The sequence below is a fragment of the Arachis ipaensis genome, chromosome B6 (genome assembly GCF_059453495.1).
Source record: "Arachis ipaensis isolate K30076 ecotype BB chromosome B6, ASM5945349v1, whole genome shotgun sequence".
NCBI classification, from domain to species: Eukaryota; Viridiplantae; Streptophyta; class Magnoliopsida; order Fabales; family Fabaceae; genus Arachis; species Arachis ipaensis.
The window spans coordinates 128,749,267-128,771,406 of record NC_142441.1 but is presented as its reverse complement, the minus strand read 5'-3'; the positions used below and the strand labels follow the sequence as shown (position 1 = coordinate 128,771,406).

At 33.6% G+C, this 22,140-nt stretch overlaps 2 protein-coding genes across 2 annotated transcripts; both read right to left on the bottom strand.

Moving 5' to 3' along the window:
* Positions 1 to 17,429: 17,429 nt before the first annotated feature.
* On the bottom strand, positions 17,430 to 17,792 carry LOC148562708 (uncharacterized). The gene has a single exon (XM_088490963.1). It carries the CDS (start codon positions 17,790 to 17,792, stop codon positions 17,430 to 17,432), a length of 363 nt encoding a protein of 120 aa, XP_088347089.1.
* A 59-nt stretch (positions 17,793 to 17,851) lies between these two features.
* LOC107647339 (uncharacterized) lies at positions 17,852 to 18,403 on the bottom strand. The gene is made up of 2 exons (XM_088490962.1): positions 18,182 to 18,403; positions 17,852 to 18,079 (listed from the first exon to the last, which is right to left on the bottom strand). The coding sequence occupies exons 1-2, from the start codon at positions 18,401 to 18,403 to the stop codon at positions 17,852 to 17,854; spliced, it is 450 nt and encodes a 149-aa protein (XP_088347088.1).
* Positions 18,404 to 22,140: the final 3,737 nt, after the last annotated feature.

Genomic DNA, 22,140 nt, shown 5'->3' with positions numbered 1-22,140 from the left:
TAGTTGCTTGGATTAACCTTTCCCTTAGTCCAGAAATCAATCAGAGTGTTCTATGGAACAATATAGGCTATGAATTGTGGAATGATCTTAAGCATCGTTATTATCAGGGTGATAGGTTTTGAGTAGCTAAATTGAATGAGGAAGTCTATGCACTAAAACAAGGGGACTTGTCTGTTACTGCTTATTTTGCCAAATTGAGAAATCTTTAGGAAGAGATTGATGATTTTAGAACTATCCCTGGTTGTGATTGTGTTAAATGTGAATGTGGCTTAGGCATTGTTAGGCAACACAGGGAGGAGGACAGAGTCATCAAGTTTTTGCGTGGTCATGGAGAGCAATATTCCACTGTTAAGTCACAGGTCATGCTGATGGATGATTTGCCTAGTGTGAACAAAATCCTCTCAATGATCACTCAGCAAGAAAGGTAGCTCTTCAGCTTTGATAATACCTTAGACACTAAGATTTTGGCAGCCTTTTCTCAACCTGACAGCAGAGGTAGAGGTCAATCTAAAAAGGGGCAAAATCGCATCAAATTGCAATATACTCATTGTGAAAAATCAGGACACATTGTGGATAATTGCTATAAGAAGCATGGCTATCCACCCAACTTCAAACCTAGATTTGAGAAAAAAGTCTCTTGTCCTAAATTGTATGACTGCTACAAACACTCCTGAAGATGAAAATGATGGTCTCAATGTTCCACAATTAGTTAGAAGTGAACCAACCATTAATGAATTCACTCCAAAGCAACGAGAAGCTCTTTTGGCCTTGCTTAGCAAACAAGATATACCTCATTCTCATAGTGTCAATCAAATTTCAGCCAAAGCCAATCACTCTCCCTATACAGGTAGAATGGTAAATACTTTACAATTTGATTCTCATGTTAGAGCTCTAACTATTTCAACTAATAAACACAAGCCATGGGTACTTGACACTGGAGCCACTGACTATGTATCATATACCCTGGCTGATTTCCAAAATTATTTCAAAGTTGATCCAATCATTGTCAAATTACCTAATCTCTCACTCACAACTAGCTGCGTCATGGGTACCATTATGTTTTCTGACAATCTTTTTCTCACTAATGCGTTGTTTATTCCTACTTTTAACTTTAAACTCATATCAGTTTCAAAACTTATTGCATCTTTACATTGCAAAATGAGTTTCACTGACAAGGCTTGTGAGATACAGGATCTGCACACTTTTAAGATAATTGGTGCAGCTAGCAATGTTGATGGTTTGTACATTCTGCACAAAGAAATTAAAGCTCTCCCTCACATCACAGCAACTTCCTACAACCATTTTTCACAATCTTTGTGGCATGTTGATTAAGACATCCATCTCATGATAAGCTTGTTGTATTACAAAAGAATTTTGAGTTTATTGACTGTACAAAATATACGAAACTATGTCATTCTTGCCATCTTGGCAAACAAAAGTGATTACCCTTTTCTGTTAGTTCTAGTACTGCAGCCAACGTACTTGATCTAATTTATGTTGATATTTGGGGACCCGTTTCTATTCCCTCCTTTATCGGAAAACGTTATTTTCTTACTATAATGGATGATTGTTCTCAATTCACTTGGACTTTATTCATGGAAACTAAAGCCGAGGCTTCTTCATTGGTTAAAGATTTTGTCATTTTTGCTAAAATCCAATTTAATATAGTGGTTAAAACAATTCGCGCAGATAATGGACCTGAGTTTTTAATGCCTACTTTTTACAGCTCTAATGTCATATCTCATCAAAGAACTTGTGTGGAAACTCCATAGCAGAATGGCATTGTTGAGCGTAAGCATCAACACATCCTTGCTGTGGCTAGAACTCTCTTGTTTCATGCACACTTGCCAAAATCATTTTGGAATTACGGTGTTGGACATGTGGTTTATTTAATTAATCAATTGCCAACACCTTTTTTGCAAGATAAGTCTCCATATCAAGTTCTTTATAAGACTCTGCCAAATCTGTCCCTTCTTAGAGTTTTTGGTTGTTTGGTATATGCTAGCAGCCTTGCAAGACAACGAGGCAAACTGGATCCAAGAGCAAGAAAGTGTTTGCATCTTGGATTTAGGGAGGGAACAAAGGGATACCTGCTCTTTGATTTGCAAACTCGAGAGATTTTCTTATCTCGGAATGTCCAATTTCATGAGAATTGTTTTCCTTACTGTCACTCTAATAATTCCAACGATAACAATTTTTTAAATTCTTCTAATTCATCTCATGTTGAATCTCATCCTTTTAATTATGAATTTTTGAAAGGGACTCAGATTCAGGTTTTAAACACTAATGATGCAGCCCCTTAACAAGCTTGCATCACCCAAATCTCAGCCATCAACATGATAATGCTTTATCTGACTTAAATGAAACTGAAGAAATTCTTTCCTATCCTAATTATGCATCACATGAAGAGTTTTCAACTCATAATTCTGCTGCTCTGCCTAAATCCTCCATTTTGCCTGAAAATGATTATGTAAGGAGATCGACTAGGCAAACTAAACCACCTGCATACTTGTAGGACTACGAGTGCCAAACTATCAACACTATTTCACCCTCATCGTAGCTCACTGCTCAAAGGTATCCTCTCTCCAATGTCTTGTCTTATACTAAGCTTTTTCCCATGCATCTTGCATTTTCTATTGTTATTCCGAATTTAGAGCCTAAAACCTATGAGGATGCAATCATTCAAACTTATTGGCAAGAGGCAATAAGAGCTGAACTAACTGCCTTGGAAGAAAATAAGACACGGAAGCTAACTTCTTCACCAATTGGAAAGAGAGTGATTGGCTGTAAATGGGTATTTCGTACCAAATACCACCCGGATGGCACAGTGGAGAGGCACAAGGCAAGACTCGTTGCTAAGGGATTCACACAAGTGGCTGGTGTTAACTATTGAGATACCTTCAGTCCTGTAGTAAACCTAGGGACTTTGAGAGTGGTGCTGGCTGTTGCAACAGTAAAAGGGTGGCACCTTAAATAAATTAATGTCAACACGGCATTTTTGCATGGTGAACTCAATGAGAAGGTCTATATGAAGGTGCCTCTAGGTTTAGAAGCCTTACCAAGTCAAGTTCGCAAGCTTGAAAAGTCCTTGTATGGATTAAAACAAGCTAATAGACAATGGAATTACAAGCTCAAATCGGTTCTACATGAGCTAAAATTCACTCAATGCAAATCGGATTACAGCCTCTTCACCAAGAGTACATCACTTAGATTCATAGCAATTCTAGTGTATGCAGATGACTTAGTATTGGTAGGTGATGACCTAAATAAAATTAACTCAATTAAAGATATTCTTCATGAGAGATTTTGGATCGAAGACATGGGAGATTTGAAGTACTTCCTTGGTCTAGAAGTGGCAAGATCCAAGACGGAAATTACTTTGTACCAGAGGAAATATGTCCTTGATTTACTCAAGAAAACAGGATTTGAAAGGTGCAAACCTGCCACCACTCCTATTGATTATGGAGCAAAACTAAGTAAAACTACTAGGAAATTGCTCGCTGATTCTGGTCAGTATAGACGAATTGTGGGCAAGCTTTTATATCTATCAAATACTAGACCTGATATAAGCTATGCCATTGGGAAGCCAAGCCAATTTTTGGATTGCGCTACTACTGAGCATTTGAAGGCAGCACATAGAGTGTTGCGTTATATAAAGGGTTCTCCTGCTGCAGGCCTCTTCTTTTCTGCAGATTTTGATTTACAACTTACCGGTTTCTCTGACTTTGATTGGGCTGGTTGCGTTGACTCTCGCAAATCCATCTCGGCATATTGTTTTTATTTAGGACCATCATTGGTTACTTGGAAGAGTAAGAAACAACTAACAGTTGCAGCCTCCTCTTCAGAAGCAGAGTATAGAGCTTTAGCTCTGGCCACCTAAGAAGCTCAATGGCTGAGTTATATTCTTCAAGATCTTGATATTCCAATCACAAAACCTATTAATACACTACAAGAAAAAATAATATTTGTAACAAAAATTTGTTACAAAAAATCCAAAATTTTGAAACAAAAGGAATTTGTAACAAAAAAAGCCCATTGCAGTATGTCCCGTTACAAAAAGTTTTTGTAACAAAAAATGAAACTGTTACAATACAAAGAAATTGTAACAGCCCAGACCACCCGCTAGCACAATATTGTCCGCTTTGGCACACAAGGCCTCACGGTTTTGCCTTTGACGATAGGGATGCTAGCCGAAGCCCCCCATACTCACTCGTCAAAACGCGTCATGCTAGGGAGAGGTATCCACACCCTTATAAGGCATGCTTCGTTTCCCTCCCCAATCGATGTGGGACTTTACAGAAATATTTTGTAACAAATTTTTTTGATACAAAAACTGAAATTTGTCACAAAAGTGATAACAAATTTAACAAATAAACTCTTTTTTGTAACAATTTAGATTTGTGTTATAATATTTTGTTACAAAATACTACTTACTTTTATAACATTTTTTATTCTTAGTTACAAAAATAGATTCATTTTGTAATATTTATTTAAATAATTGATATATCAATTAATTTTTTAAATGTGCTAACTCAACATTTATATAATATATATTCATATAGATAATTAAAATATCTTACATATAATTAAGATTCTTTTACAATAAAATAAGTTCTATAAATTCAACTAAATACAAATTTTTCCTAACATAAAATTTGTATCATGTAGAATTTATAATCCTTGACTCTTCTAGCATGTTTCAGTCAATATAAAGTCTAGCATGTTGCCATCAATTTTGTACCCCTGCAAACATAAACAACGAAAATCAACATTAGAAATAACACATAACACTATCTTCGTCCAAGTGAAAATTAAGATAGAAATTAAAATTAATTAATTCTTTGAGAATCTATTCTCAAAATTTAAAACCAACTAATCAAGGATACAAATGATCAAGAATTGACAATTGAATACATAAAACGGGCTAATTAATAATCGTTTAATCACAAATATACTTGACCTGTTTTTCATGCTTTTACACTCACAAAGTTTCATACAAGAAAAGTGAGATTCATGTCAAAACACAAGAACAAGAACATGCAGAACAACCAAAAGAAACCAAATTTAAATTACTTTCTTTGAACCAAAAGAGAAACTCTGACAACAAGATAATAACTCACTTCCTATGCGCACAGATGCACTAGGCCATATCAGATCAAGCTTAGGTCCTTGTAGTTTTATATAAGCTAAAACAAGGAATCTCTAGTAAAGTATTCCAACAAGCATAGAAGAAAATACAATTAGGAGAACTGCCAGTTATACTTACACATATGAAGTCAAAACCAACAATAATAAAGAAGAGACATTAATGAACTAAAGCATATGCTCTAAGATCAACATGCTACTAGTACTTTACATAGGCAGGTCAGAGAACATCAATTGAAAAAGCATTTAACTCGATATAAATCCAAATCTTACTTAGAGTTCAAATGATGGGCAACGGAAAAACCAATCCAGTTCATGCGATGATTTGGTTTCAGAGTCAAAAGTTGATGTCTCGTCTCAACAAAGCCACTTAAATCTAGCATTTGAGCCTACGAGCAAGAATAAAGAAAGAAACATGAGAAAAAAAAATTACATCATAAAAGAATTCTCCACCTATATACATACTACGTGAAAAAATATACATACAACAGTACAACATAGCAGAACTTTATGGGCTCCAGTTCATGTCTTCAAGCTGAGGGCAAGATCATTTTCTATGAAAATTAACTACAATAATTATAATTGTGAAGGTTATTCATAGTACATTACACTAGTAAATAACATTACAAGTTAGCTTTTAAACACAACACTGAATAAACACAATAAGAACAGTTCCATAATTAAATAAAAAAAATACAACATCTAAAAAACAAGAACAGTTCCATAATTACTATACAACAAAATAATCTAAATTACTCAAAATAGAGAAACCTACGAAAATCATTACTCATAACAATAACAGTTCAATAATCTTCAATAATGTTCACTACTCATCATCAGTAATAAACTCATTCTTCAAAATGGCATGAATTAGAGTTTGCAACAAAAAAGTTCAGTAGAAATAAAAGTTAGGCCTTTGAATCACAAAAGAAATTTTGTCCCCAAAAATTAAAAACAATGAGAAACTTGATATCAAAATGGGAAAGAAAGAATTATCAGGGTTTACACACTCAAAGGCTACTTTCCCTTGCTGACGCAGAGAACAGGAAGACGAGGAGAAGCGGCTACGACGCCAAGGAGCTATCAGAGACAGCGTCACGGCTTCGGCGACGGCGGCTAGGCAGTGGCGGAGCCTCGTCGACAACGGTCTCATCCTCCGCGGCGCGGTTTCTCTGTCACGGTGTCTCCTCTTTTAACGGCGCTCTCTCCCCTGGCACGGCACGACGGCGGCGAAACGAGAAGCTCCTTGCATGCGGCAGTTCGGCGGCTTGAACAGCGACGGTGGTGGCTGGGCGCGACGACAGCTCCTCCGACAGCGGGCTCGTGGCTAGACGCGCTCTCTCTCCTTGGCCCTTGCTCAACGGCGCCCTCTCTCCTCTGGGTGTAATACGATGATGCGGTGGCAGTGATACCCGCCGGCGCCGTCCTCCCCTCCTTCCCCGTCTCCTTCTCTTCTTCCTCTTTTCCCTGTTTCTATTTTTCCTTTCTCTTACTTTCTTTCTTTTTTTTCCCACTTGGTAAGAGTTTTGCGAAGGGGAAGGCTGGCGGCTACTAGGTTTAAGGGTGGGGTGTGTGAGTTGTATTAGGATTAGGGATGGGGTAATTTAAGTATTTTCAATAAAAATAAGGATAGTATAATAACTGAAAATTAATTTTAATTTAATAATAATTTTATAAAGATATTATTTAACTATAAATTTTAAATTATTTTTAAATAAATATATTAATTTTAAAAATTAGAGTAGTTAAATTAATTATTCTTGAAATACTATTTTATTATTATTTTATAATTATTTTTATATAAATACTAATTAAGATAAAATTAGAGATAATTAAGTTAATTTTTTTTATTTATAAAATTTAAAGTATTAAATTAAAAAATCTCAAATATTTAAATTAAATTATATAAAATATTTATATTTTTTTTATTACTAAAATTTTAAATTATAAATAAGAAAATACTCTGTTTAATATATAAATCTCTAAAAATTTATTTTGAATAAATATAATAAATCATAAATGACTTATTATTTAATCTTTACTTAATGTACCAAAATTACTTAATGACGATGACATACAAATAAACTCAATTCAAAACAAGCACAGACCAAGTGTAACTTATTTGAATCCATAATGCACCGAAATTACTTCATAATGATGACACACAAGCAAACTCAGTTCAAACCAAGAGACCAATTGCACCTTATTTAAATTCAAAATGCACCGAAATTACCAAGGTTCTGAAAACCGAACCGGTCATCGAACCGCTTTAGTTACTGGTTTACTGATTCATAGGTTCAACCGATTCAACCGTGGTTGAACCGAAAAAACCGTTTTATAATAAAATAATAAATAAAATATAAATAAACACATTAAAACATAATTATAGTCTAATATAAATCTTAAAATATTATCCAAATTAAAGTACTACATAAACGAGAATGTTATGATCTTATTCAAGTACAAACTCAAAAGTCAAATAACAAAATAAGACAACCAAACATAAAATTCCAACATCCAAACTTATCATCAATCATGAAAATTCACTATAAATCACAATGTTATTGATACTAATGCTGCATGCCATTAATTCTGGATAGAGTCATAAATTAAGGAATGGAATAATATATATCATCCGGCTTTCAGTTTGCTTATTGATTCCATAATATATATCTGTTCATCAGTTTTGTAATTTATCATCCACAAAAGGGAAATTACAATCCAGTGAATCCACAAAGACCTTAAACTTGTCAAGTTTCAAAAATTTAACAGCAGCAATTCAATCTCCAGCAGCACATCACTAGGCAAAGAAATCACAAAATCCTACATAACTAAAATAAAAAATCATGAAGACAGTCACCATTTAAGCATAATTAAATCGCAAAACAGTAAAACAAACATAAACACACACAAAACAGCAGCAACTTCAGTTTCCAGCAGCACATCACTATGCAAAGAAATCACAAAACACAACATCAGCAGAGCAGAACATATGCTGAATTAACTAACTTAACAATCTAAGTACAATAAAGCCCAAAGCATAGTTTTAATTGACTTAATTAAACACAAAAATGCTCAGCAGTCAGCAATGAACAACAGAGAGCCAAAAAAGCATAGCACAGCAGCAGCGAAGAAGACACAAACCAGGGTACAACACAGCATAGCAGTAGTGAACAAAGCCATTCAATAATCAATATAATTTGATAATTTATGAACTAAAAAATAAACACGAACAGCAGGCACTAGTAGTGAGCTATGTGATACAAGTATTCCTTTAGGCAATGAGTACAATCAAGAAACTTTAACAAAATTTAACAGCAGAAAAAAATAAAAGCATATACAAACCAGTATCAATTTATCATTAATCAGTAGGAGGATTGGCGTTGGGGGAATGGAAGGGCCTTCGAACACCACGAAATAGGAGGATTGAAGAACGATCACGACAAACCAGGCCGCGACAGTGCGACCAACGGGGGCGCGATGGAGGCTAGGGTTGTGTTTTGGGGAGAAATAATGAGAGTATGTATGAGACTGAGGAATCAGGAATGGGGCTCGAGACAGGGGCAAGGGCTTCAGGTCACTCAGGATGACACTGCGCGACGGCAAGGAGTGGTGGCGGTGGCTGCGATTTCCACGGCTGACTTCGACGGAAAGGGCTGCGCGAATCTCCAAGCTGGCTCCACGGACTTGCGACGTTGAGTGACTTCGATGGAGGTGTTGCGACGGCGGCGGTGGCTCGAGGTAGAGACTGCATACGTGGCCACTGAGTGCGAGAGGCGAGAGTGGAGGGCTGCAGGGTGGAGGCTCGAGAGTGGAGGGCTGTAGGGGAGTGAACTGAAGAGTGAGGAGACCGAAGACTGAAGGCTAGGGTTGGTTTCTGGATCAAAACGCATCGTTTTTGACAAAATTTAAAAAACCGGCCGGGTCACGGTTCGGTTCGACCGACCGGTTCCCGGCCGGTTCGACGGTTCAACTTCGGTTTTTAAATTTAGCGGTTTTGCCTTCTGTCCGAACCGTATTTGTTAACGGTTCCCGGTTCGATCGGTTCGGCCGGCCGGTTCGAACCGGTTTTCAGAACATTGGAAATTACTTAATGATGATGACACATAAACAAACTCAGTTCAAAACAAGTACAAAACCAAGTGTACCATATTTAAATTCAGAATGCACCAAAGTTACTTAATGATAATGACACACAAGCAAACTCAGTTCAAAACAAGTACAGACCAAGTGCACCTTATTTAAATCCAGAATCTACTGAAATTACTTAATGATAACGACACATAAACAAACTTAGTTCAAAACAAGCATTGAAAAGAGGTCTCATGCATTGCTCACTGAGGTTGAAAAAAAAAGAAAAGTAGTAAAATACATGAGACTTGAGTTATATAGTATGAGTTTTTGGTTACTTTAATGTGGTAGTATTATTTATGATTCTGAATGTATCAACTGAACAGTGCATATTTGAAATTGGAGTTGAGAATGTTGATTCTTGAGGGACATAAACTTAGAAAAATAAACAGAAAAAAAAATAAAAAATAAGGTCCAAGGCTCTGAGCATCAATGGTTAGGAAGGTCAAAAAATGATTAAAATCTCAAAGAGTTGTTCTCCTAACTATATGCTTGTGGTGTGAATGTGTCAAGTAATCCTTGAGACAGAGCACTAAGAGTCGAGACCAAGTGCAATTACAGAGTATGCCAAAGGCTCTGAGCACCACTGTCTGGGAGAAATAAAAAGAAAAACCATAACTCAAAGAGTTCCTCAGTTAAGTGCTTGTGGTGTTTGTGTGCTAAGTTAAGCTTGAGGACAAAACACTAAGAGTCACGACTAGGCTCAAGATGTAAAGTACCAAAAAATAAAAGAAAAGAAAAAACTGTGTTCAAGAATCAATCAAAGCTTCAAGAGAAAGAGAATCAATAATATCATCCGAGTCCTAGCTCTGAAGGATATGAACATTTCTGAGCTTCAAAGGAAAGTGAGATGCCAAACCTATTCAAAATTATAGTGTCATTAGCCCCACTCAATGATTGGATATGAGCTTCAATGAACATTCAAGTCTTAGGCGGTTTCTCTTCTCAATCCTATATTGTTTTTAGTTGCTTGAGAACAAGCAATAGTTCAAGTTTGGTGTTGTAATGTGTGAGCATCTTATACCCATTTTCTGCTTATTTTCTAGTTAAATTTAGTTAGAATTTAGTAAGTTTAATTATATTTTAGTGTTAAAATCCTCTTTGGATACTACTTTGAGTTGTTTTGGTATTTTAATTATTTCAGGTGAAATTCGAGCAAATTTGGCAGAGTTTTGTGCAAAAACAAGGAAGAAAGTGGATGCTGTCAACCCTGACCTCTATGCATTCCAACGAGCATAACTTGCGCTAAAAAGGTCCAATTGATGCAGTTCTAATGGCGTTGGAAATCCAACTTTTAGAGCTTTCCAACGATATATAATAGCTTACACTTTTCTTCAGAAATCACTACCATGAAGGGTACTAAATGCCAAGCTAGGCATTTAGCGCCCAAGAAGACAGAACCAGCGTCCAACTCACTGTCAATTCTGGCGCTAAACGCCAATTCTGGCGCTAAACGCCAGCAGTACGGGTCAACCTCACCCAAGAGAGCGTCTTTCGTGGGATTTAACTTTTAATTGTTATCTTATCTTTTATTTTTCTTATTTTTATTTACAAACAAAATCTTTTAGATTTAGAATTTAATATCTTATTTTAGTTTCAAATCAAATTAGGTTAGATATAAAAGGGAAAAGATTCACCTTTCAGGGGGATATGCTCTCTTCCGCATGTTTTACTTTTCAGAACTCTTATTTTCTCTGTAAGTCATAAGCCACTAAACTTCTTTGGTTAAGATTAGGAGCTCTGTTTATTTCTATGGATTAAGATTATTATTTTTCTATTTTAATTAATGTACTGATTCAGTTTCAATGATTGCTTCCATTCTTAATATTATGAATTTGGGTGGAACGAGCTTATTCTCGATGCTTTCTTGTGACCTTTGGGAGAGGTCCCTCACCTGAACACAGCTTGAAAGTAAATTCCTCCTAAATCGCTAATTACTTGAACTAATCTAGATACGTGACATATAATCCGTTTAGCCTTGGGTAATTAGGGTTTTTGTGGCCATAAAATAGATTTGAGCTTAACTCTCTAATTGGAATCAAGTGACCAAGTGATTGGCGATTGATAAAGGTTAGAGGAGACTAAATCACTAAGAGATTAGGGTTTAGTCAATTACAGTTTGCCATGAAATGAATCTTGCATGATTAAAATAGTTGGTAAGAAAATTTAATCCAGAAAAGGTAAACATCTCTGATACCTTAACTATTTCTCTCATTGATTTCTACACCAAACGCATTATTTACTTCTTTTATTCTTGATTTATTGTTTAATACTTTTGAAACCCACAAAACCAACTTTTCTGTTCGCCTGACTAAGCCAATCAGTTAAGCATTATTGCTCAGTTCCTCAGTCCTCGTGGGATCGACCCTCACTCACCTGAGGTATTACTTGGACAATCCAGTGCACTTGCCGGTTCAGTTGTGGATATTCTAAATCCGCACCATGGTACTTGCTGTAACTGTTCTCTGATTGTTTTGCCTTGTATTGTTTGTGCTTGTGATTGATTCTGTTTTGAGATCGAACCGAGAATTATTTATATGTTTAGGCCGGAGGCCGTAAATTGATTGTGTTTGGACCGGAGACCGTGATTGGTTAGATCAGTGGCAAGTTTTGGTTGAAATTGTTCCTTAATAAGCGGTAAAATCTATGGAATGTTATTTTGCGTGAAATTTTTATAAGAAAAATATGAGTTTTAGATTTGGATAATGAACTGATGATTATTGCGATTGAAAACAGTTTTATTTAAAATATCTTCTTATCACAATTCTTAAAAATTCTCAACTGAAAACCAGCGAGGGAGATGTTCTGACCCCTACAGACTTCTCTTTTCAAGATGGATAAGGAAGCTTGTGGAATTTTTGTTCAGTTCTTAGATATGCTATTTCTGTTTATATACATATATTATAGATTTTTCTCGCCTTTATTATTATATTCTTGTAAGAGGGATAAGAGTCGTGACTGTAATGACATGTAAGTATATAATATTTATAAGTTGCTTGAGTAAGAAGTTTTGTATGTATGTATATGCTTGTTTGTTTTCAAGAAAAAGTATTTTCGTTTTTTTTTTTTAAAGAAAACAGCGATACGGTAAGACAGGTCAAAGGCTCCTATTTTATTATTAAGTATATGAATTCGTCGTAATACTTCTCGCTATCAGAGTGGCGTAGCTAGAAGCGTGACATTCTGATAATAAGGGCGTTACAATATTCGTTATCTTCTTTTATTATCATTATCATCGTCCTCATCGTCTTCATCTTCTTCTTCTCTTATAAATGTTCAGAAAATTAGAGTACATAAATTTTGATGCACAACATATAAAATTTGGTGCACAGCACACAAATTTTAGTATACAGCGACAAAACTTTTTTAAGAACCACATGCCCAAAATATTTACGCCCAATAAAATATGCACAACACATAAATTTTGGTGTACAACACAAATTTTGTTATATAGCATAGAATTTTTTATGTTTAGCACAGAAATTTTTGGAGGACTACATACCCAGAATATTGACTCATCCAATTAACAAAATACATTTGCAGCAAAATTTGTACTATGTGCAAGATTTATGTACTATGTGCAAAAATATAGATGCTATGCATAAAATTTATGTGCTGTATCGATAAATTTATATTATGTGCAAAATTTTGTGTTATATTTCAAAAATTTATGTGTTATATAAATAAATTTTTGTGCTCTCTAACAAAAATTTATATGTTGCAAAAAATGAAAAAAAAAATATATGCAGCATTTTTTTTTGCTAAACTTTGCACTAACTTAATTAAATTTAGTTACAAAAAGACTTATATACCTAACATCATTCTTCTTTTTATTGATCAAACTCAACTCATGTTCCGCTAAATTCATCTAGAGTCGGACAACTATGTAGTGCAATTTAATCCTCTACATTTGATTGTCTTATTACTAACATAACAACTAGGATGAAGAATATTCTTGTCCTTTTGGTGGCCTACATACAAATAAATCTTCAAGTGCATAATTATTGCCATCGCATATAAAGCTTATTACATGATAAGATTAGGTTCCAACAATTCCAACAAAGGGAGGGCTATGATAACTATTGGAGCAAAAATAAGCATTTTCTTCTACTTAAATATAAAATATAATTCATATTTAAGTAGGGAAAAAAACTTATTTTACGAATGTACAAATTATTAGTTTTTTTAGAAAACGATTAACGTGTTTTTCTTGTCTTATACCCTAATATATACATCTTTTTTTTCTTCCCATGAGTTATATGTAGCCACTTTCTAGCAAATTATGTATAGATGCCGCTAAATAAGTCTTGAAGTGCGTTTAACGTGTTAATAAAATGTCTCAAAAGTTAGCAAAGGAGCTTTATAATAAGTCGAAAGCCCAATAGAAATAGGTATGACAGACCCAGTGTTCATTGGACCTCAGATGGATTTTCCAAAATATATTTGATCTATTATAATATCATAATGCACAATAATTCAAAGATTATTCTACTAGCATAGTGGTAGCTTAGCTTTTGGGCACTAACAAGCCCCAAGTTCAACAAGGGTTTGAAGATTATAAAGGTATGTTTAAAGATCATATAGTATTTCTACCAAAAAAAAAGATCATATAGTATTCAATGTTATTTCTTTTGTTTTTTTTTTTAATTTGTTCCTTCTCTTTTTTTATCTTTTTTCCTTTTTTTTGCTTAATTTTTACTCCTATAAAACTAATTTTTTGTAGAAATATCTATTTTGACAAAACACTTATATATTAACTGTTCTTTTAGATAAAAGGAAACACTAATCACGATTACTCGTTATCACTAATTTTTTACTATATAATTGTTTTTTTGTTTGGAATTATTGACTATATAATTTTTCAATCCCCCCTCCCCCTTCCCACCACATTCTCTAGCAGATTTATGAATCCGCCATTGTTAGGATTTTCTAGGCCCACCCCAATAGGATTTTCACGTATATAGATGTCCCAACCAAACAACCATTTTTAAATCTTTAGTTTTTTTTTTTTTTTGTCAAACTCAGGATTTGTTTGCGTAAATTTTAAAAACAAAATATTTTTTTTTGAATTATCTTTTTAAAAAAGTTTTTTATCAATTATGTTTGGGTAGAATAATATAAAAATAATTTTTATTTATTTATTATATAAAAAATATTTTTATAAAAATTTTTTAAAAAAAATATAAATTTTAGTTTCTTAAAAAAATATTTTTTATTTTTTTAATATTTTTATTTTTATTATTAAAAATTTATCAAACAAATTAAAAACTAAAAAAAAAATCTTTTCTATTAAATTTTTTTTTTTACCAACTTAATGACCTCAACAAATACTCATACATGGCGAAAGAGAGAACAGGGAAGGGAAGGGTTCTTCTTTGCAAACTGTAATTCGACAAGTCACAAGATTCTCGTGTTTCTTTTTTTTTTGGATCTTATTTCAAATTTAAAAAGATAATAAACGGAAGTAGATTCATGTGGTCCAATTCCTAGGATAAGAGTGAAACACTAGGACCAAGCCCATCAAATATTCTACACATCCCAATCTTCGTCAATCGTCATCTATTATTTAGGGTAAAACACACAATTAAACCAAACCTAATTCAATATTACACGATTCACCCAAATAAAAAAAAAACGTTACATAGATATTTTCATTCACTTCTCTATGTAAAACAAATAAATTAGTCTAGATTTAACTTTCTATGTAAATCTAATTAGTCTGTTTTGATTTATGCATGCATGCATGTTGTCCTAGTAAATCTAATCATCCTATTTCGATTTATGCCCTATCCTAGTAAATCTAAATAGGGTGATTAGATTTACTAGGACAGTATGCATGCATGCATAAATCAAAATAGGCTGATTAGATTACAATATGTAATTTGAAAAAAATAATTAAAATATTATATCAATAAAATTAGGCTATTTTTTTATATATCTCATCTATATTTTAAATTTTAAATTAATAACTTTTTTATATTTATTTCTACTAAACTTTTTAAAATAGATGGTTTCAAATAACAATAGAGATAGACAATTAATTTTAAATTACTAGTGTACACGTAAAAAATCACTAGTTTTTTAAAAAAACAGATGAATTTACGTAAAAGTAATGATTTAAAACTATCCATTTAAAACCAGCTCATTATATTTCTATAAATGAACACATTTAAATTTTTAATTATATATGTTCATATAAAATTTATCAAAATTTTTAATTTTTTTATAATTTTTTATTCTCTTGGAATACTATTTTTTTAATATAATTTAAATGTGTTTGTTTTTATAAAAATAATGTGTTAGTTTCAAATGAACAATTTTAAATCACATCAATTTTTTTTAGAAATTAGTAATTTTTTGTTTGTGTACGCTACTAATCTAAAATAATGTTTAAAATTTTAAACTTAACTAAAATTTTAAATTTTTGTTCTCGTATTCAATTTTTTTTCGTTTTAGTTAAATTTTAGTAAAATTTTAGTTAAATTTAAATTTTTAAACATTATTTTAGATTAGTAGCGTATACGAACAAAAAATTACTAATTTTTAAAAAAATTGATGTGACTTAAAATTGTTCATTTGAAACTAACACATTATTTTTATAAAAACAAACACATTTAAATTAGTATTCAAAAAAAAAAGTTTAGCATTCCAAGAGAATAAAAAATTATAAAAAAATTAAAAATTTTGATAAATTTTATTTGATGAACATATATAATTAAAAATTTAAATGTGTTGATTTCTAGAAATATAATTTGCTGGTTTTAAATGGACAGCTTTAAATTATTATTTTTACGTAAATTTATCTGTTTTTCTAAAAATTAATGATTTTTTATGTGTACGCTAGTAATTTAAAATTAACCGTCTATCTCTATTGTTATTTGAAACCATCTATTTTAAAAAGTTCAGTAGAAATAAACATGAAAAAGTTATTAATTTAAGATTTAAAATATAGATGAGATATATAAAAAAATAGCCTAATTTTGTCGATATAGTATTTTAATTATTTTTTTCAAATTACATATTATAAATCTAATCAGCCTGTTTTGATTTATGCATGCATGCATGCTGTCCTAGTAAATCTAATCACCCTGTTTAGATTTACTAGGACAGGGCATAAATCGAAACAGACTTATTAAATTTACATAGAAAGCTAAATCTAGGCTAGCTCATTCGATTTATATAGAGAAGTAGAGATTTATGTAACATTTTTTCATTTGGGTGAATTGTGTAATATTGAGTTGAGTTTGGTTTAATTGTGTGTTTTACCCTATTATTTATTTTGACCCAAAAAGAAACTAAATAATCAATACCCTAAAAAGAAAAAAAAAATCAAAAGAAAATGAATCAATTTTGTTACCACATGATTTCATCGACAAATTGTTAACATTTCCTGTAGTTAAAACCTATTTCAATGCATGCATATTCTACCTTATTGTTAAGACTATCTCTAGCAGGAACTCATCACAATTCCTATTTATGATTCATCTGTTATAAAAAATAACTCCACATTAATTTTTGCATTATAAACAATAAATAGAAACTCAAAGCATCTCTCTCTTCTTCATTAGAAGGAATTAACTTTAGTCCCCATTGTGGTCCTACTTAATTAATTAATTAATTAAAATACTTAAAATTAATGTAATTAATTTTTTCAATAATATTTTAAATTTATAAATTTAAAAATAATTCACTATTAAAAGATATTAATATTAAATAAATTCATACATAACAATAATACACAATATATAATTCGAGATTACACTAATTTGTAAAATTACTTAATATAAATTAAAGAAATATATAATTAAGTTCTATAGTTGACGAAAAGCATTGTGAAATTGCCATATGTGTTCAATCAAGTCCTCTTTCAGTTGTCTATGCTGCTGCCTATTTCGAAGTTAGGCATTTCTTTGGAGAAATTGATGGTATGGTACAAAATCTTCCTCTCCCAATTAAGGTTGTGATAAGTCATTTTCGACATCATCATACTCTAAGCCTTGAGCAAAATTTTCTGTATAAGTGTCTCTTTCATCCTCAACAATTATATTATGCAATATAATACAAGCTCTCATTATGTTGGCAAACTTCTTCTTTTCCCAAAAGCGAGCTGGACCACGTGTAATTGCAAAGCGTGCTTGCAACACTCCGAATGCTCACTCCACATCTTTTCTTTGCCCTTCTTGGTATTGTGTAAATAACTTGCGTTTCTCCACTTGTGACTTTGAGATTGATTTGACAAATGTGGTCCATTTAGGATAAATACCATCTGCTAAATAGTATCTCATAGTATAATTATTACCATTAATAGTATAATTTACCTCCGGAGCACGGTCATTTAGAATATCATCGAACACTGGTGAACGATCTAACACATTGATATCGTTATTTGAACTAGAAACTCCAAAGAACGCATGCCATATCCAAAGGTCTGAAGATGCTACAACCTCAAGTACTATGGTTACAACCCCACGATAACCACTCATGTACCTTTCCACGCCTTTGGACAATTTTTCCATTGCCAATGCATGCAGTCAATGCTACCCAACATGCCAGGAAAGCCACGACCCTCCGCCATTTATAGCAGGTGTCGTACATCATTTGGATTTGGTTTTCGCAAATATTCATCCTCGAACACCGAAATGACACCTTCAATAAATTTTTCCAAGCATTCAATTGTAGTGCTCTCGCCTATGCACACATAATCATCAACAGCATCAGCTGCTACACCATATGCTAACATCCGTATCGTAGCGGTACATTTTTGGAGTGGTGACAAGCCTCTTCTTCCAGTTGCATTAACCCTCTGTTAGAAATACGAATAGACGTTTGAGAGAGCGTCTACTATCCGAAGGAACACATGTCTTCTCATTCGAAATCTCTGTCGAAAAATGTCAGCATTATACACTGGTTCATCTGCAAAGTAATCTTGGAAAAGGCGATCATGTCCTGCTTCTCGATCTCTGTTGATCCATCTATGAGTAGTTGGGATAGAGTTTCTATCGATATCTTCTTCTTCTGAATCTTCGAATAAACACTCATCGATCCAATTATCTATGAGTGTGTTATCTTGTCGTCTTCTTTTGCTATAGAAAGCCTCATTAAACATATCATCAAAATTTCTACCCATATTGAAATGTAATTTTTAGTACTCTTTCGAGGTGAGAAACAAGAGTTGAAATGGAGTTGCAGAGTCATTGATAGTTGATATTTATAAGTATGTCTGCAACAAGTACCTACTTCTCAATGGCTAGTTTTATAATGGCTACTTAACGGATAGTTTTGCAATGGCTACTTAACGGCTAGTTTTGCAACAGCTACTTAACGGTCACTTTCATGAACAATAACGGCACAATAATATTGACTAATTTAAAAAGTTACATCAGAAATGAATAAAACAGACTACATCACATACCAGTAATACGCAATAAAAATAAGAACAAACTACGTAACTCTACGAATACAAGGAACTATTAAGTAAACCACTTCGCGATTATTTTCTCGTATGCAATCTCATGAAGAGCTCATCGTTTTTCACTCATTGTAGACGTGTCAGCGTTAAGTATTTGCATATCCATTTCCCTTTCCCTTTCCTTAGCCATCCTTTCCACTTCCCTTTCTTTTGCATTTATTTCCATTTCTTTAATATACCTCTGAGTTTGTAATTCTTGTTCTTTCATTGCCGCTTGAGTTTGTAATTCTTATTCTTTCATTGCCGCTTGAATTTGTAACTCATTCTCCTTCATTGCCATAACTTTTGCTCTATGTGCCCTCTCCTCTTCTCTTTCTTTTTCCCTGTCCATTAGTTCCCTTTCTCTAACATTTTTAATATCTACCATGAGAGATAGTTTTTTAACAACCGATGATTTCTTTTCGTTAAGATCTTCAGACATTTGTGCTTTTTCCTTACCTTTTTGCTTGCTCTTCTTTGATCCTTGTGGACGAACGAAAGAGTCCACACCGGGTTCATCTGCCAACGGTGTATTTGGATTTAATGAGGATGAGTATACTCCAGTTGCACTAACCTTGGTTCTCTTTGAGCCTCCACTCTGTGTAGGTAGTTGGCTTCTCCATTTTTGCTCCAAACGAAGTATGTTCCAATGCCGCTCAAACGTGAATTTTTTACCATAATTTGTGGAATAAAGTTTATAGGCTAACTCCTTTATGGCATCAATATTTGAACCACTCCTTATGTTTCGACTAGCTTGATCGTAGCAACCAGCAAATTGTGCAACAACCTTGTTGATCTTATACCATCGTTTCTTACATGCAACTACCCCCTTGTCATATCGGAGCAAAATTCTACACAATAGCTGTGAATTCGACTCCAAAATGTTTCCCCTTTTGATCGGTACCAACTATAGAGTCAGTTAAAATATTTAACCATGCACTGATAAGCATCTCATCCTCTTTCCAATGCAGTGCTGAATACTATCTTGCCTCCGATCTTCAATATCATCATCATTGAGGTCGATAGCATCTAATCCACGAGGGTTTGCAAAATCTGAATATTGCGAATTTGGACTAGATTGTATCGAAGTCTGAGAGGATAGGTTAGAATAGCCACCAACACCAGATGAGTTATGTCTTGATGCACTGAATTGAGTTGGAAACGACAGAGATGTTGGAGTAACATTTTCGATAGAGGGGTTAAATATGGATGAAAATGAAAAATGTGGTGTTTGTGAATTTCGATTTTGTGGTTGGAATATAGGAAATTGATTATTGTAAGGAGCTTGAAAATTGAAATTAAGAAGATTTTGTGGATTTGGATTTTGAAACATATTTGGTAGTGTGAAGTTTTGATTTGGAACTTGAGAGTTTGAGGTTTGAGATTGTTGGGTATTTGGAGTTTGAGAAAAATTTTGTAAATAATTGAAAAAAGAGTTGAGTTGGTTTAGATCCATTTTTTCGAACACAAAATAATATCAGCAGAACTTTGATTTCGTAAACTTGGAAGAAGATGAAGAAGAGTAGAAGAAAGTGTGAGAATAGAAGTATATGTAAGTGGTATATATAGGGTAATAAGTTATTAATTTATTAATAATAACAGTAACATAGTAACGGTTAGTTTCCAACGGCTAATTTTGCAACGGCTAGTTTTGCAACGGCTAATTTTAATAATGTGGTTAGCATTTTAAATTTTAAAAATAAAAATTATTTAATAAACTAACTATGATTTAATTATTTGATTATGTAAGTGTTAGCATTTTAATTATTTAATCTAATTAATTATACAACAACAACAACAACAACAACAACAACAAAGCCTTGTCCCACTAAGTGGGGTCGGCTACATGAATCAAACGACGCCATTGTGCTCTGTCATGTATCATGTCTACAGAGAGACCGTTTACATGTAGATCTCGTTTGACCACCTCATGGATGGTCTTCTTAGGTCTTCCTCTGCCTTTCACCCCTTGTCCATCTTCCATCTCATCCACCCTCCTGACTGAATGTTCTATCGGTCTTCTTCTCACATGTCCAAACCACTTGAGACGCGATTCAACCAGCTTTTCCACAATGGGTGCTACTCCAACTCTCTCCCTTATATCTTTGTTCCTTATTTTATCCAATCGCCTATGACCACTCATCCATCTCAACATCTTCATCTCTGTCACACTCAGCTTATGTTCGTGCTCTCCTTTAGCCGCCCAACACTCCGTACCATAAAGCATGGCCGGTCTTATAGCGGTGCGATAGAATTTAGCTTTAAGTTTTAAAGGCACTTTTTTGTCGCATATAAAACCAGATGCACTCTGCCATTTTGACCAACCTGCTTGGATCCTGTGGTTTACATCTTTTTCAATCTCTCCATTATCCTGTATGATGCACCCAAGATACTTAAAACTTTTAACTTTTTGTAGGATATTTTCTCCAATCTTCACCTCTATATTAGGGTTTTCCCTTCTCAAACTGAACTTACATTCCATATATTTCGTCTTGCTACGGCTTATGCGCAAACCATGCACTTCTAGAGCTTCTTTCTATAACTCCAACTTCTTATTTAAGTCTTCCCTTGACTCTCCCATAAGGACGATATCATCGACAAAAATCATGCACCATGGCACAGGCTCTTGGATGTGCTCTATAAGTACTTCTAAGACTAATGTGAAAAGGTATGGACTTAAGGATGATCCCCAGTGTAATCCTATACCAATAGAAAATTCCTCTGTCACACCACCTTGAGTCTTCACACTAGTTGTGGCCCCATCATACATGTCTTTAATTGCACGAATATATGCGATCCTTACTCTCCTCTTTTCTAAAACCTTCCATAAGACCTCCCTTGGTACTCTATCATATACTTTTTCCAAATCAATAAACACCATATGTAGATCCCTTTTATTACTACGATACCTCTCCATCATCCTTCTTAATAGGTATATCACTTCAGTGGTAGACCTGCCTGGTATAAATCCAAATTGGTTCTCTATTACTTGTGTCTCTTTTCTCAACCTCCATTCTATCATCCTTTCCCATAACTTCATGGTATGACTCATAAGCTTGATCCCTCTATAGTTTTTGCAACTTTGTATATCCCCCTTATTCTTGTAGATAGGTACCAAGGTGCTCTTTCTCCACTCATTAGGCATCTTCTTTAACCTTAAAATCTCATTAAAAAGCTTGGTTAACCAGTTGATGCCTTTTTCTCCAAGACCCTTCCAAACCTCAATCGGGATATTATCATGTCCTACTGCCCTGCCATTTTTCATCTGCTTTAGAGCCTCTTTCACTTCGAAGTCTCAAATCCTTCGATAGTAGTCAAAGTTTTGATCTTCTTCCCTTGTGCATAACCGATCAAGGCTCGGAAGAGTTTTCTGTCCCTCATTGAATAACTCGTAGAAGTAGCTCTTCCACCTTTCA

What these genes read in the sequence shown, in the direction of transcription:
- LOC148562708 (XM_088490963.1), bottom strand. Translation starts at nt 17,792, where the DNA reads ATGGAAAAATTGTCCAAAGGCGTGGAAAGGTACATGAGTGGTTATCGT.
- LOC107647339 (XM_088490962.1), bottom strand. Translation starts at nt 18,403, where the DNA reads ATGGGTAGAAATTTTGATGATATGTTTAATGAGGCTTTCTATAGCAAA. An exon ending in ATTACTTTGCAGATGAACCA is followed by an intron (nt 18,080 to 18,181) that starts GTGTATAATGCT and finishes TATTTCTAACAG; the next exon opens with AGGGTTAATGCAACTGGAAG.